Source organism: Lipotes vexillifer, unplaced genomic scaffold, assembly GCF_000442215.2.
Source record: "Lipotes vexillifer unplaced genomic scaffold, Lipotes_vexillifer_v1.1 scaffold1091, whole genome shotgun sequence".
Lineage (NCBI taxonomy): Eukaryota > Metazoa > Chordata > Mammalia > Artiodactyla > Lipotidae > Lipotes > Lipotes vexillifer.
The window spans coordinates 692,716-709,762 of NW_006773710.1; the positions used below are offsets into that span (position 1 = coordinate 692,716).

General features: G+C 38.4%; 2 protein-coding genes across 3 annotated transcripts in view; one reads left to right on the forward strand and one right to left on the reverse strand.

The window, feature by feature from the left end:
* The window catches only part of WDR17 (WD repeat domain 17), a 70,998-nt gene extending 65,808 nt beyond the window's left edge, over nucleotides 1–5,190 (forward strand). For both annotated transcript variants that reach the window (XM_007448453.1, XM_007448454.1), the window contains 3 exons: nucleotides 2,109–2,207; nucleotides 2,530–2,713; nucleotides 5,071–5,190. In XM_007448453.1, the coding sequence (XP_007448515.1) occupies nucleotides 2,109–2,207; nucleotides 2,530–2,713; nucleotides 5,071–5,190 (403 nt within the window). The remainder of the gene's footprint in view (nucleotides 1–2,108; nucleotides 2,208–2,529; nucleotides 2,714–5,070) is intronic.
* Nucleotides 5,191–9,001: 3,811 nt separating this feature from the next.
* On the reverse strand, nucleotides 9,002–14,540 carry SPATA4 (spermatogenesis associated 4). The gene is given in 8 exon segments (XM_007448455.1): nucleotides 9,002–9,039; nucleotides 9,042–9,116; nucleotides 9,735–9,737; nucleotides 10,300–10,413; nucleotides 12,659–12,879; nucleotides 12,984–13,102; nucleotides 13,490–13,619; nucleotides 14,329–14,540. Coding segments are annotated over 8 exon segments (912 nt in total).
* Between the last annotated feature and the right edge of the window lie 2,507 nt (nucleotides 14,541–17,047).

Genomic DNA, 17,047 nt, shown 5'->3' on the forward strand with positions numbered 1-17,047 from the left:
GAGAGATCTAGCAGGCAGCATGACCACAATTCGAAAGCAACTTTTAACAATATTTAGAAAATATATTGTAAGAACAGTAGGATGTATCACATGGAATTAATATTATTTAATGATCTATGTTCAGCTCTATATGACTTTGGTAATGAAAGAGAGAAAATGGTCCCTTGAAAAAATATCACCAATGCAAGGAAGGCATTTTATTCCTAAGGCAGGAGAGACTCGAGGCAGTGTGGCTGGGTTAGAAACGTGTTAGTTCAGAGAGAGGAACGCGAGCTCCGGGACCTGCCTGTACTCTGTCCCTCAGAACCCACCCTCTCACCTCTGTGCGGACGACTCACCCTTCTGTAGGCAGGTACAGCGCCTGGCTGGACGCCCCTCAGCTCGCTGACCTCAGTGCACTCAGAATTAAAGCCATCTTCCTTCTCACATCTATTCCTCCTGGGTTCGCTCTTTTCTTCTGATGATGTCATTATACTTCTGTCGTCCAGAATTAAATGCTCAGGATCAGGGTTAGGTGTTCTTCCTCGCTGTCAACATCCAATTATGCAGTAAGTTCCCACACCCGCACGTTTCTCATTCTCTGGGACCCACACTTACCGTCTTCACTAACTGTCCCCTGTGGTAGCCCTTCCTCTAGTCACCCTAACCCCCTCCTCCTGTCACCCCTACAACGGTCGCACTAGCCTCCCTGATGATGAGACTCCCCGCTAGTGAACAGATAACATTTTAGATCCTTAGTCTTACTTTGAAATTCCACAGAAGTCACATTGCATCCTTATCACCCACTGTGTCTTACGTGTTCTCTGCTCCAGCCAAAGTGAAACACCTGTGATTTCCCCGTGTACACATGTAAGCTTTTCTCTGGTATTTTCATAGTGCTCTGTCCACCTAGTTCCCTGGGTTTTTCTCCTCACTCTTTAACAGTGTTCTATCTACAGTAGATCATCAAAAACTACCGGGCAGACAAAGCACTACCAAGTGCAGAACTGTAGACACAGGGAAACCATATGATTTAAAGAATTTGTTTTGGAGCCAGGCGACATTATCAATAAAAAATTTTTAAGTCAATAATTTGAGGTTGATAAAAAACAAGCTACCAACTGACTTGAGATAATATTACTGAAATGTTAGGGCTATGTGTGTGGGGGGAGGGTATTTATATACTTTTTCTCACCAATTCTGATCATGGCCCAGCAGAATGATGACAAACCAGCAAGAGTTAACCACAAGATATAAATTACAGAAATGCTTAATCTTAGTCTTATATCACCTGTAAGGTCTTATGTTCTTTTTCTTTTTATCTCCTAAACGGCTTTTACTTTTAAATTTCAACCAACTAGTTCCTTGAAAAACATACTGAGTTTGTAACTTATGGAAACTGGGACTAGTAATTCCTTATCTACAGCCTCATAATTAACAACAACATTATACCTGTTTTCCAGTTTTCTATACACAGATGTGATGGATCACTGCTGTCACTGTCTCACTGCTTTTTTTTCACACATTCCTGTCTTTAAAGAATTGAAATCAGCATTTCCATTGCTTTCCGCTAATTGACATTCTTTTCTTACTGTTCCACTTGCTTTTTAAGAGTCAGTTTTCTTTTTTTTTTTTTTTTTTTTTTTTTTTTGGTACATGGGCCTCTCACTGTTGTGGCCTCTCCCGTTGCGGAGCACAGGCTCAGGACGCGCAGGCTCAGCGGCCACGGCTCACGGGCCCAGCCGCTCCGCGGCATGTGGGAATCTTCCCGGACCGGGGCACGAACCCGTGTGCCCTGCATCGGCAGGCGGACTCTCAACCACTGCGCCACCAGGGAAGCCCTCTAAGAGTCATTTTTAATACGGAGACACACTGGACCACACCGTAGCTGGCTGTGGCTGTTACTCAGCAATATTCGGCCTGTCATCCAACCAATATTTATTGAATATTTTTGACCTGCCCAGGACTTGCACGCACACACACACCCCTACATGTATATATTTACATATACACATAGATTTGTGAACAACAGTTGTTAAATCTGAAATTGCAGTTATTTAAAGTTCATTTGCTCTTTTGCTATCTTTGTCTTGGATGGCAGATGTTAATGTCTTTTTCACATGTTTCAGTCAGCTATTGAAACATCGGAAGGTGTCAGTGCCTATAAAAATTGAACACCTTTCTGAGGAATTGGATGCATGGAGAGCTTGCACACAATCCATCAACCGGTGAGTGAATCTGATATAAAAATTGGGATACAGAAGGTATCACTTAATATTACAGACAAACTTATTGAAAATTTGGTTGTCTCATTATTTATCTTGGCAGGATAATGAATCTTGTGTCGTTTAGCATATATTCAGTAATAATTTACAGCGCTCTTTCCTGCCTTTTTTAAGTCCTTCATTTTACTATACATTGAGTCTAAAGTTGATTTGCCATGTTTTATAAAGGAGAACTAAATAATCATCAGGGACTGTTTTTTAATCTAAACCTTAACAACCCTGTGATTCTACAAAACTAAAAATGGAATATCTGTTGAAAATATAGATCATCAGAAGAATCTCAATATACACCCCCTTCTGATTCACAAAGAATGGTTTATGCAACTTTACTGAAGAGACTGAAAGAAGAACCACTCAGAGGAATTATTGGACCAGATTATGTGACCGGGTCAAACCTTCCGAGTCACTCTGATATCCACATTTCTTGTTTTACGGGATTAAAAATCCAGGTACAGCATAATGTCAGGCATAAATTGTGCATGTTCATCATTTTTATTTGTTTCATTATGTTTTGAAATGTGATCTTAAAATAAGCACAACCCAGGGCTTCCCTGGTGGCGCAGTGGTTGAGAGTCCGCCTGCCGATGCAGGGGACACAGGTTCGTGCCCCGGTCCAGGAAGATCCCACATGCCGCGGAGCGGCTGGGCCCGTGAGCCATGGCCGCTGAGCCTGCGCGTCCGGAGCCTGTGCTCCGCAACGGGAGAGGCCACAACAGTGAGAGGCCCGCGTACCGCTAAAAAAAAAAAAAAAAAAAATAAGCACAACCTGAATAAAAGTAGGTACCTATAAAGAGACCTGAGGCCCAGTGAGAAAATATTGCCCTTAATGCTTCCATATTTGGTATAAATGTTTTCTTTCTCCTTGAAATAAATTCAGAGACATAGTCATGGTACTGTTATCACAAAAGCAATTCATATAATAGATATACTTAGTAACAAATGTTTTAAAATACATATAGATTATATCCTTAGGGAAATTAAATAAGAAAGACAAAGCAACAATCAACACAGTTACAAATTATATCTCAGTAGATTAAATTTAACTTTATAGTCTCCATTTGTATTTTATAAACACAAAGAAAGCAATTAACAACTGTTAGATGCATAATATATCATTGATATATTATGCATATTCTTACATTGATTTACGGACCTTTTCAGCAGTTAAAAATTACGGGGATCAATCATTAGGGATGGCTAATTCCCAAGGAATGGTCCCTCATGCCCAATCAAAGTCATGATGGTGAACGATGCCAGAGCCTCCCATTGTGACCCAGGGGTGCCACTTTCTCCAGAAAATAGAGGATCCTTCATCATCCCAGAGCCAGGACCGGTTGTAGGTGTCCCCAAGAAGTAAACAAAGCTGAATCCCCATGAAATGCTAATGGAGACCAGGTGGGACTAAAAGAACGCCACCTCTTGGGTACATTCACATTTTACTAAGTGGATTCTTGTATTTCTAATGTAACGTAGCTAATTACATTTCTAACACTGACATGCCAGGTCAATGGAGAAAGGTATGTGGGGGGATAATCGCTCCAATTAAATATCTTGCTGCTAATGTAAACTCTAACTATAGCTTGACTTGACACCAGAAACAAACTAAGTCTTCAGAACACAGCAATATATTCCAAACCACAGACAGAACACATAGTTGTATACGTGCTTATCCACTTATGTTCAGAGATAAAGAACTAAAGCAGTAAACTCAAGAACTTATGATTAAGAGCAAAAACCATTATGCAGCTTTCAGAATACATTTTCAGTGCCACTCACCGCCCTGCATGAGCTTCTAGCAGACACTTTCCTGTTTCTTTCTCCTCTTCAGGACTTTTTCTCCATCTGAGACAGACAGATGACCTACTCCACAGGCTAACCTCTCTGCACTCACACACACATTAGGAAAGGATCTACTCATTATCTTACATACACTAGGGCGCAAATGACTGATTCAGAGGTGCGGGGGGCGGGGCTACCCTCCTAGGATATTTCTGTTCCTGCAGAAAATCAATGTGTTCTGCTTAAAACTAAAATTTCAAGCTGCCTACTTCATGTAATGGATTTCCTAATATCTAGAAATAATTTACTAACAACAAGCTGTTGTCATTGGAAATCATGATAAAAAACCTGATAACTTTAGAAAGTAATGAAGAAAGTAAGTTTTTATTCCATTCTGCGTTTGTAAAATCATGCTTTTCCTTCTAAGAGCTGGGAGATACACATTGAAAGATTTTTTTGGATTTAGTTCTTCAGAACTACCCTCGACATACAAAATAGCTGATATAACTAAATTATAGATATGCTAGTAAATCACAGGGTTGACAGGACTTTAAATTATATATACACATATATAGCAGTGTATTTTTCATCTTCTGGAGAGCAGGTTGAATTTCTGGCTTAAATAATTTTCGCAGCTGTATTGATGTAGGCTGTATGATTAAAAGAGTGAAGTATATTAAAGTCTATTATTAGGCATATATGCCTTTATAAATGTTAACTTTGTAGTAATTAATAGGTTAGCAATACCTATTGCCACTGACAGCGCCATTGTAATTAACGAATTCAAATTATAAAACTAAATTCTATTTTGAAAGACATCAGGGCATAATGTTAAGATATTTTAAAATGTTTCTCTATTTGGTGGCAATTCAAAGAATCTAATTTTTCTCTTATTTATAAATTTCCTATCAGTGTTGCTTAAATATCACCAGTGGTTTTTTATTAGCGTGAGTCTGTTTCTGGAAGTTTAAAAACATATTGCAAATTCATAATCTCGTCTTCTCTTCCCTTAACTGTCACTGTGCAGGGCCCTGTATTTTTCCTTGAAGATGGGAAATCCACCATCTCCTTGAATGACGCTCTGATGTGGGCAAAGGTGAACCCATTCTCACCTTTGGGGACTGGAATACGACTCAACCCATTTTGACAGAAGGTTCTTCTCACAATTGTTTTTTGAAAGACCTTTTTCCGGTTAGTATTACCTTTAACCTTTGTTGTCCAAGAGCCAAAGGTCTGGAGGAGGAGGTGGGAAGTGGGGACTCACAGTTGATTTTATTTGTTAACTTCAACAAATAAAATATTTATATAATTTCAAGGAAAAATAGGTGTCTCCTTATTTGGGAGGAAGGTAATATTTAAATTATAAAGGACTGACAAATCTAAAAGAGCATATAAACTTTTCACAAAGCACAAAAGGTACCAAATATTCTATTGTTGAAACACTGAAACTTATAAAATAGTGCAACAGCTAGAATAGTGCTTGACGTGCAGTAGGCGCTTAGAGTGTTTGGGTGACTGAATATCTTGAAGTGTCGAAATGTAAGGTGTGTACAACTGATCTTCAAGTTAACAAACACTGGTATTGTCCTCTATAAAATGTATAGTAAACCACTAGTTTTAGCTCATATTTAATCGAAGTTTTCAGTTATAAGTTTAATATATATCAATAAATGGGTACGCAAAATACTTTTGAGTTTTATTTTTTTAAAGAGAAAACATTCCCAAGTTCTGTAGCTGAAACTCAAATGTCTAATTATAAAGGAATAGGCTACATAAGCATGAAAAAAATTAGAGGTGAAAAACACAAAATGCAGTGAAATCTATGTGAAAATTTGCATTTGATGATAATTCACTATTTAAAAAGATATTTGGTATTTATGAATATTAATTTTGATTAATGTATTTAATATTCACATAATCTCTAATCAAGTTACATTATAATATAGTTATAATAAACAATTTATTTGATGAAAATTAGTTTCAAACAAATTTCTGTAATAGGATATTAGTTGAAATTTGGCATATATTATATAAATTCAAGTTTTAAAAATATTTATTAAAATAGTACATCTGTCGATATTTTTAAAAAGCCTGAGGCGTGACGACAAGTATTTCAATTGTACTAGAATTCTGACTTCAAAATTTACGAAATGAATGCACACTAGGAAGAATAGTACTTTGATACTCAAGCTGTTTTACAAGATTTATAATACAGGTGTTTTGTCTAATTAGGGAGTGAGCTCATATAACTAGAATAATGGTGTTTTTTATTATCTTTAAACTTGCTGCATTTAAAATGCTTTAAAATTTTTCTTAAGTTTCTTAAAACAGAAAACAATATATATTATGTACCTGTCTATCACACTGACCTACTTCTAACTCCACAAAAAAAGCATTTTAGCCTTAAATTCCATTTTATAAAGAAAATAGTTAATATTATAGAAGAGAATGTATACAACTCAGAGATGCAATGGGTAATATAAATCATACCTGAGAATTACTTTTTAACCCTTAGTGATATGTGTAATTCAGATTTTTTTTTTTTAGGTGAGGGGTATTATTAATTGGCATATATGTACTGAAATCTCCTCACTTAAAATGTGGCAGTCTAAATCCTACTATCATTCTCTGTTTTGTTTTAAAATAGACTAAAAACCCTAATCTGTGCTTTAAATACTTCAAAGACATTAAGTTATACATATATAGACAATTGTTACATTCTTCTGTATTTTTAATGAATGCAGGAAATAATATTTTAATGTATGAAGTATGAAAAAGATCTTACAACTCTTTAGCACATGAAGACCATTGAGGTATAACCCAGTATTTGTCTAAAGCCTAAATTTGATTGATTCAAATGCAATTCTGTTATTCCTTGACTTCAACAGTGTTCTATACCTTAATATTATGACTATTAATTCTTCATAAAATGTCATTGACTATGTTGATCTGTATGTGTCTTAATATGAAAAACAAAAGTTTTAAAAATTTATAAAGTTAAATTTCATTGTTATATTTAGTATGCATGAAAACCCAAAGAACATGAACTTGTTTTTATTTGAAGGTGTCCATATTACTGATAATGTGGACAAATTATTTTGCAAGTTTAAGTATGCTTTTATGAAAGAAGTCTCATTAGACAATGATTTTAATAAATACTGCAGTTAAAGCCAGATATGACACAGTTAACTGCTAAGATGAACATCAGTCTTGTCCCTAGAACCACCAGTGAGAGGACACCATCTCTCGCTAAATTCTGGGTTAAAGTCATCAGATGTATGAAGGGCTGCGCTGTCCATTTGGGTTATTACCCTGCTTAGAAACCTAGAAAAATCATGTGATTGGACTGTTCAGGAGGATGATTCTCCACTTGTAAGAAACACTGACCACAATAAACCCCAGAATTAGTATAAAAGAGAGAAAAAAGAGGCTTACTAATTAATATAAACAGCATACCACAGAAGCTTCCATTCCCGTGATAAGCATTCTGCCAATTGATTGAAAGGTTCTGTTCCTATAGGGGCTGCTGTAGCTCCTACAATAGTTCACTGCTTTCTTCTGTCAAAGATCTTTGTGAAGAAAATGACCTTCCTTAGATTTGCCTGAAGTGTTGGCTTCTGTTGACACAACTCATCTTAAGAAGCTCTTGACGTTACCTACTTTCACCATATCCCCACTTCCTTCATGTCCTTAGTCACTATGAAATGAAGCTTCCAGACTCTCCTGTATTTTCGAAACTCTCCGTAGGTCCCACAGGGGCCTTGGGAACTTAACCAAGGTCAGGCCATGAGTGAGTAGCTTTTTCAGGAGATTGAACACAGAGCCAAGAGAATAAAGAAACTTATTATTTGACTGTTTAACCAAATCTAATCCTTTTCTCTGGACGTTTCTCTAGCTGAGCTTCAGAAGACTTGTTTCTAAAATCCTTTCCTAAGGAACTATATTTTATGGTTTAAAAATTATTCTCATAATTTTCTAAACCTTTCCCAAGAAGTCATCTATTTCATCAGGGCTCTCATTAATTTCTTTTACTAAATATTACCTATCCAGAAGGGTAAGATTAAACAAGGAAGTCTCTGGAGGCAGAAATTCGAATTAAACTCTCTAAGGCTTCAAAAATGCAGAAAAACGAATAGAATTTTGTTGGAAATTGACAAGCATATCATGGGATTCAGCATTAGTAATACTCATCTTGGAAGTCAAATGACACTATTAATGAGATAGCATAAAAACGTGAATAATTCCACTTGAAGAAAATTTTCCAAATATGAATTTTAAATTACCAAGAATATATGAAATATCAGTTTTTCAGTAGATCACTGCTTTTGTTTCCCTTCAGTAAAAATATGGGGCATGGCAGCAAGCAGGCGGCATTTTTTAAAATCAAACTAAATTATTTGCTAAACACCAAGTAAAACATGATTTTCCTTCCCCACAACTCAGTATCAACAGGAAAGATGACTTTTTTTTTTTTTTGATGGCTTAAGTAAAGTTATTTATGGAAGTGGGCAAGATTTTCAATGGGCCTATGTATAACAGTAATAATCATTCAGAATAAATTTTGTTGATGAACATGACGTGTAAATAAATACTGTCAGTCATATTCGTAGGATGGCTCTTCTCTTTCTAGTGAGGAAAATATATTACAAAGTAGATTCGCCATTCCTACAAAATTTATGAGAAAGAATTCTCATTCATCTTGGTGAATTATATTTAACTGTACATTTAAAATTATTTTTGTTCATTCTATACTAATTAAACTGATTTTGTATTTTCAACACTACTAGGTGCAGGTGTTGAATAAATGGTTGTCGAATTGAATTAAAAAAATACGTTCTTCAGCCCAACTATAGATAAGACACCCCTTTAATTTACTTATTATTGAAATATATCCAAGACTAGGTGATTGTATCCCTTTAGAGTGGCAAGAGGTGGTGGCATCGCTTCTTCAAAGCCCATCAGACAGGTGCTCTTCTGGGTTCCTTTTCCATGTTCTGATAGGTTTCATAGAGTCAAAAGAATGTTTTCCAGCTTGCTTCATGTGAATTTCTTTAAGTGGATTGCCACCATTACCTGTATTTGGTGTAACATTTAAATAAACAAAATTAAAATCCATTTGTGGTTATTAAATATTGTATATGACCATCTGTGTTTCTAACATACCAGACATATGCAGAACGATTGGCAACAGGCTGAGCACAGGTTAGTCTAAATGCCTGGTAAACAGAATATTTAAAGCATGCATTATAGTAGTCGGAAATACAAAACCCAAATGCCACCATCTCCAAAAGTCATCGGTGGAGCCTAAAAATACCCAGGGCTTATTTTGGTGCATCTGATACTGAATATGACTCAACTATTTTTAGATGTTGCTTCAGAAAGCAGGTGAGGCAACAGTGCCGTGATTTTAATAGTGCTTAGATTTGGCAAATATAAAGAATTCATAATTCGGTTTCTAGAATTCTGCACTGAGGTGTCCAAGCTGGCCACTCAGACTCTTTAGGTGACTCAGTTCTAATATGAGGGGCCAGTGACAACTAAGAAATCTACATTCCCTTGGCTCATTATTTTGCTAGATGCTAGATTTACGTAAACAAAGAGAGGAACTTAAGTGTTAAAAAAAAAAAGGTAACCTTTCTTACAATTAAATTTTGCCACTCTATTTGATAATTAGAAGCTTTTCAGATGAACAGCCTGTGATTTCAGTACCATTATGTGGAATTTTGGTATATGTTGTCAACCATTTAAACATGTAAAAACCATTAACTTGCAGGCTATACCAAAAAGTCAGGCAGAGGCTGACTTTGGCCCATGTTTGGCTGCAGTTTGCTTTGGTGTTAAGTGCTTTCTGAATTAACAGGATTTAAACTCGTGGCTTTTTGTAAAACAAGTGATGGGGAAGTCTAGGTGTGCAGGTTGTCTGTATCTGCCTTAGGACTGATTCATCATCCAGCTGCTACAGGATTGAGTTTTGAGCTCTGCCAACGAGCTTCCCGTTTCAGATGTACTTTTTTAAGCTGAAATCAGAATTGAAATGGCTCCTATAGTAGCAGGCGGGGAAACGCTGGCCTGGGATTTTCCCCTGTTGTAACTGGTTCTTAGCATGCTCCCGCCACCTATCCAAAAGCACACACATCAACCTACTGCACCGTTCTAGACTGAATGCCTAGACCAACATTTTAACTATTTTGAAATTTTAAACAAACAAAACAAAAACATCATTTTTAACAATTGAAAAAACTTTTTAAAAACTTACACACAGGAGCAACTCTTTCCTTCGAAACGACTGAATTACATTTGCACCCACAGGCTTGGGCAGGACCATGACTGAAAGTCGATTCTCCCACTGTTGGTTTGACCTCAAACCATTCTATAAAATGTAAACAAAAATTCTTTCTTAAAAATTCACTATGGCCATGGTCAAAATACAACACCACAATTTTAAGTTAAGCAAGTTAGACATCTGTTGTATCATATTCCTGAGAGCAGTGTGGATACGTAGGTTTAATAACCCTCTCCACCATGGTTCACATCTCTGATGCACAAAATAGTTGCTTTAAGAAAGTTACTTTAGGGCTTCCCTGGTGGAGCAGTGGTTGAGAGTCCGCCTGCCGATGCAGGGCACGCGGGTTCGTGCCCCGGTCCGGGAAGATGCCACATGCCGCGGAGCGGCTGGGCCCGTGAGCCATGGCCGCTGGGCCTGCGCGTCCGGAGCCTGTGCTCCGCAACGGGAGAGGCCACAACAGTGAGAGGCCCGCGTACCGCAAAAAAAAAAAAAAAAGTTACTTTAAAGACAGTATCCCTATGTTCCTATTAGTCTTTTGTTAAGCTTTTTTTTTAATTCAGCCAATTTATTCTTTATTTTATTATTTTTTAAGATTATTATTATTAATTTATTTATTTTTGGCTGTGTTGGGTGTTCGTTTCTGTGCGAGGGCTTTCTCTAGTTGCGGTGAGCAGGGGCCACTCTTCATCGTGGTGCGCGGGCCTCTCACTATCGCGGCCTCTCTTGTTGCGGAGCACAGGCTCCAGATGTGCAGGCTCAGTAGTTGTGGCTCACGGGCCCAGCTGCTCTGTGGCATGTGGGATCTTCCCGGACCAGGGCTCGAGCCCATGTCCCCTGCATTGGCAGGCAGATTGTTAACCACTGCGCCACCAGGGAAGCCCTTTTATTTTATTTTTTAAAAAATGTTTGGCCACACAGCATGTGGGATCTTATTTCCCTCGCCAGGGATGGAACCCATGCCCCCTGCCTTGCAAGCACGGAGTCTTAACCACTGGAAGTCCCAATAAGCTTTCATTCAATAGTAATATATGTACAGAAAAATGAACAAATCGTATGTTTACAGTTTGATGAATTTTTGGAGTGAATACATACCTGGGATGCCATCACCCAGATCCAGAAATAGTATAGTGCTAGCACCCCAAAATCCCTTCCTGGCTCTCCCATACAGTACCCTAAAACTAAAACTCTGTCTTGACTTCTATCATCATAGGTTAGCTTTACATGTTTTTATATTTCATATAAGTAAAACCATACAGTATCTATTTCATTTTGAAAACATTTTTATACTGTAAAAATAGTGACACAATTATTTCCCATGTTTCCCGTATTTCTTATTAACTAATTCTATCAACTGCAGCACTTGGGCATCAGTTTCACCGTGCTTCTAAAGATCACCTGCTCCTCAGCAGCTCACCCTCACTGAGGCTGGAAGACGTGTCTAAGGTCATTTCTGCTCATCAGCCATGCCCTGTTTATGCTTAAACACCACCCCGGTCATTCCCAGAACTGTGATTATCACAATTAATTACTTTGGCTGCTTAAAATCAGCATTCTCAAAAATCAACACCGGTGATAGCAGAATTCTGTTCAAGAATCGAAGTGTTGAGGTATATCCATGGCTAAAGAGAAAATGTGTTCCAAAGAAGACAGCAGAGATATAGGTTAGCTTTGCACTAAGATGGACATTTAAACTGATGACTAAATGGAATGGTTGTGTTTCGTTCCAGGAATTCTGACAAGACCCAGTGAGTGGAAGTAATAGTGAGATAGATTAAATGTAAGTAAGTATTCGGTATAAAAAATAATGATACCTGATTTTGCAGTGTTAAAAAAATAACTTGACAAAACGAAAATGCTGACCAACAAAAGAACTGAAGTGGGGAGGGGGCTGGTAGGGATTGGTCAGTGTCCTAGTGTTGTAAGGTCCTTTCAGTTTGAGGAAGAGAATAAAGATATTACTCTTAGACTAAGATAAATATGCATGTTAAAGTTTCTAGTGTAGCACTAAAGAGAGTAGAAATTTATGATTTTCCAAATTAGTAGGGAGGAAAAAAGTCTTTGGATAAAAGTTCAGTCCAAAAGGAGAAGAAAAATAGGTAAGATAAAAAGAAGAAACAGAGAATAAATGAAAAGCACAAAATAATATGATAGATATGAATACATATATGGTAATAAGTATGACTGAATTAATAACAATAAAAGTCGCAGTAGATGAAATTACAACAGTCTATGAATCAGGGCACAGTGGCAGGCTTTTCTTTCATCTGTGCTCAAGAAGAGCCTTCTTAAGCTTGGAAGAACCCAGTTGACTATTTCCAAGAAAACTTACTTGGATTCAGTTTTCTGCTCAATTTTCTTTGCAACATTTGTAAAAGGAAGAGGAACTCTACTTTACGTTCATTGTTGAGCTTGTTTGGATTGCCTATTAATTCTGATAACCTAATGTTATCTTTAATAGACTTTGAAGCTGTCGATCTGGGCACCAGGGGCAACTGCATCTGGTAACTGTAGTCTGTGAAATTCACAAGGTCATCCTGGATACTTTTAATTCTGGAAATAAAAAAATAAATATTGTTGACAAGCCCCATTTTAGTAATAAGATTTATATTATCAAAATTTCATATTATATTACTAGAAAATTCCAAATAACTCACTCTCGATGTGTTAACAAGGTGTACACCTCCTGTATCAGTATTTCAGGTACTCCAGCTTTACAATGAATTGTTCCGTGGATTAGTTCTTTAGGTAATCTAAGTTTTTTTCTTGCCAGGAACTGAAATAGTAGAAAGAGAATACTTTCACCATAAGAAGTTGTATAAAAATCTCCAATTACTGTGAATTCACTTTAATCCCCCTTTAATCCTCAACTAATATTTTGAGGTTTAACATGTTAATTATTAAGTTATTATTACTCAGCAAGAAAATCAACCATTATATCCCACTCCAATTTGAAATGAGTATGCTCAGTTTCACAGGTGACTCATGACATAAACTTTAATAACCTTCTTTTCAATACAAGGAAACAAGCTGCCTACCCAGCTGCACTGCGTCCTAAAACACGGCCACACATGCATATACAGAGAAATCCACGACCTCAAGAATACACCTCTTCAAACATAAACTTTTCAACAGTTAAAAGTGTCATTGGTTGCTAATTTACCTTTTCCAACTGCGCCCAGTTATCCAACTTGACTTTTAAAGAAGTTCCATTTTTAAAGGATGACAATTTAAGGTCCCAGGGGTAGTGTACAGTGAATATTTCTGCTATCAGGAAGCCATTTGAAAAATCCCTGATCCATAACAATAAGGAAATAAAATAAAATGCAGTTACTTACACAGTTTGTGATTATGGTTCATTAACACCAATTTACTATACTATACTGACAGCAAGTTACAGAATGTTGTTGTACCATTGCTCCAAGGAGGACCTGCTATGGAATAGCCTTTGGGTAAGATGACACACACCAAAGACCATGGTGTTCTTTTTATGAACCCCAAACTATTCATTTGTATCGAACCTGCATTTTAACAAGATGCCCATGTGATACCTAGGTACACTGAAAATTTCAGGCTTATCTTTCTTGAGGAATACCGAAATTAGTAAACCAGAGTCCTTGCCTGCAACAAAGTCATTATTTTTATGGAATTTAGTTTGCACGCCCAGAGCAAATATTAACTGCCACTAGTATTAATGTCCAATGTCTCTGAAGAAAGAGCCTGGACTCTTTTACTTTTTTTGTAGTCACCAAAGCAGTCTGTATTAGCTCAAGTCTATGTAATGATTGATTGACTGATTGACCGATTGAGTGAAATGCTCCTTCCTATTTTTTTAGGTCAGCTCCCTAAGAAAGCAAGCAGTGTATGTGTGTGTGTGGGGGGTGGTGGTGGTGGTGAGTGGGCGGGGGCGATCCCAGGAGAAAGCCCCTGCGTGGACCCCGGGGCTGCTGTGCTCCGACCGAGGCTCCCGCCAGGCGGCGGGGGCCGGCCCTGCTCCAGCACCTGTTGATGTTTCTGGGGAAGAAGCTGAGATCCAGGCCCTGGAGCCAGCGCAGAACCGACGGAGACACGCGGGAGCTCTTCGGGGGATGCGGATAGACCAGACACTTCTTAGGCCTCCCTCGCATGGGAGCGGCTGGACGTGGCGCAAGTGACGGTGACTTGGGTACCATCGGCAGTGTCAAAATCTCTCCTCCGAGACCGGCGGCAGCCATGGCGCTTTCTGGGTTTCTATGGCAGCACTGGGGGCGGGGCCTCGGCGGGGCGGGGCCTCGGCGGGGCTGGGGCCTCGGCGCGGGTGCCCTGGGTCTTACGGGTCCTCCAGTTTGGGGTCCTGCGGATCCGGGTTGGTGGATGCGCTTCCCTGGCCTCACTGAGGACTCGGTTCCGGGAGCTTAAGCCTTGGGCGGAGCTTTCAATCTCCGTTTTAATTGGCGTGAAGAATAACCGATTTAGAGCCCTCCCTTAGAAATGGACATTTTGAACATCGTGGTTTCTGCCCCGTCGAAGGCCTAGTTTCAGTCAAGCATTTGGAGGAGGTTGTGAGCACCTTTCAGAGGACAAAGACAGTTTTTGTTTGGAAATTGGAAACGATAGGGTTTTGTTCCAAAATGCCAATGAAAAAAATCTTCACAATTAAAATGACTAGATGCTTAATGGCTACAAAATTTAACGTACCTATTTCCTTAATTATTACGCTGTGTTCATAAAAATTACATATTTGAAAGCGACTTGTAAATTCGATTTTCGCAGTTCACAAAGATGCCCCAGTAGGCATGATTCATTCATTCATTCAAAAAGTATTTGAGTCCCTACTAGACCCTGAGCTAGTCATTTGGGATTTATCAGTGAACAGTACAGAGGGGGAAAAAAAAGGATTGCAGAGCAGGGACAGACAATTAAAAATTAAATATTTACACAGCAGAATTGTTAACATCCTTTAAAAAGTCTTACAGTAAAAAAATAATGTGGTTCGTAATACATATTATTGTGCAAGATAAAATATGGGATAGGTCTTGAGAGTGGAGCTATATAATATTTTGTTGAATGTGTATTCATAGACATGTTTATTAATCAAGTAAACCAATGTGAGTCTGTATGTGGTGAAAAAGAAAAACAAAAATGGAGCTATACAAGTTTTTTTTCTTTGCCCAATGTGTCTTTCACGGATGATTCATTCACTTGGTGAACTTTTTTTTTGAGGAATTATTATTCGGTGCTTTGCTGTGCACTAGGTCTTCACTATTCAATATGGTAGCCACTAGCCCCACGTGGCTGTTCCGATTTAAATTTAAATAAATTTCAGTAAAATAAAGTGGGTAACACTGTCTACATTTCAACTGCTCAGTAGCCACATGGGCCTTGTGGCCACTACACTGTACAACACAGATACCGCAGCATCACTGCAGGAAGATCTATTGGGCAATTGTGCACTAGATTATTTATAGAAGGTACAGAGATATAAATACCTGAAAAAAGATCATGCACCCTGAAAAGCTCTGCCATGATAAAAATATATTAGTATCAGGGAGGAAGCAAATAATTTGGCCTGAGGGAGTGTAGGAGTCCTCTCAGAGGAGGTGACCTTTGATGTGAATCTTATAAGGCAGTATTTTGAACTGGTTAAGTTCAAAGGCTTTGGAACACCTGGTCTATTATTTATTAGTTATGTGATTTGGGGCAAGTTATTTAACCACTTTTATTTGTAAAAGATGGAAATAAATAGGATATACCTCACAGGGTTGTGTTGAAGGATTAAATTAACAAGTTAAATGAGTGAAGAGCCTGGAACAGTGTACACACATAGGGCTCAGTAAGTTTAAATGATATTTCTAAGACGATCATGGAAATCTGTGGAATGAAGAGGGGAGGGGACAGTTCCACACAGAGTTACTAGTGTGAGCAGAAGCAGATATGATCTATGATATGATAGTTTTTTATGAGTTTTAAGGAATAACAAATAACCCATTAAGGTCAGAGAAAGTGTTTAGGCTTTGGCATGTGGGGCTACCCCAAGATTTCGGTGGTGATGGCTAGAGAGGTAAGTTAAGGCTATAGATTGGGGCTTGACTGAGAACAGTCTTGCTGAGGAGTTAGAATTTTTTCCTGTAGCAAATGTGCCAGCTGTGAAGCAAACAGGTCTCTCTTTCAAACACACCCTTCTAGGTTCTGCCCCATGGAGTTGGAACTCGGCACTGTAGTTTCTCCTTTGCTGAGTTGTATTAAATCCTGCCACTAGGGGGAACTAGAGAGGAACCAGGAGGCCAGAGGAAAGGAGAAGGGCTGTTTGGATGAAGGTCACCATGGCAACAAAGCTCCAGCGGGCAGGGGCAGTTGGTGCCAGCGTCCAGGTTGGGTTTTTTTTGTTTTGTTTTGTTTGTTTGTTTGTTTGTTTTCCATTCCCGGAGCAGGTTTCATCGTACTCGCTCAGAGGTTTCAGCGACCACTGAGAAGCGCTCAGAACTCCAAGCCCCAGATTTTACTCAAGGACCGCGCTTCTGAGCTCCTTAAGTATCAGCATCTGCTGTATACGCTGCCCCTGCAAAGGTCTGTAGGGCTTTCCCTTCAAGTTCTAGACTCTCAGAACCCCTGTTCCTTGCCTTTGCTCTCCAGCACTAGGGGTCTATCTCTGTTCGTTTGATGGTCTCATTTTAGTTCCGTTTGACCGTTTCCTTATATTAAATACTTGTTGAATTCGTGGAGTTACTCTGTTTTCCTGCTG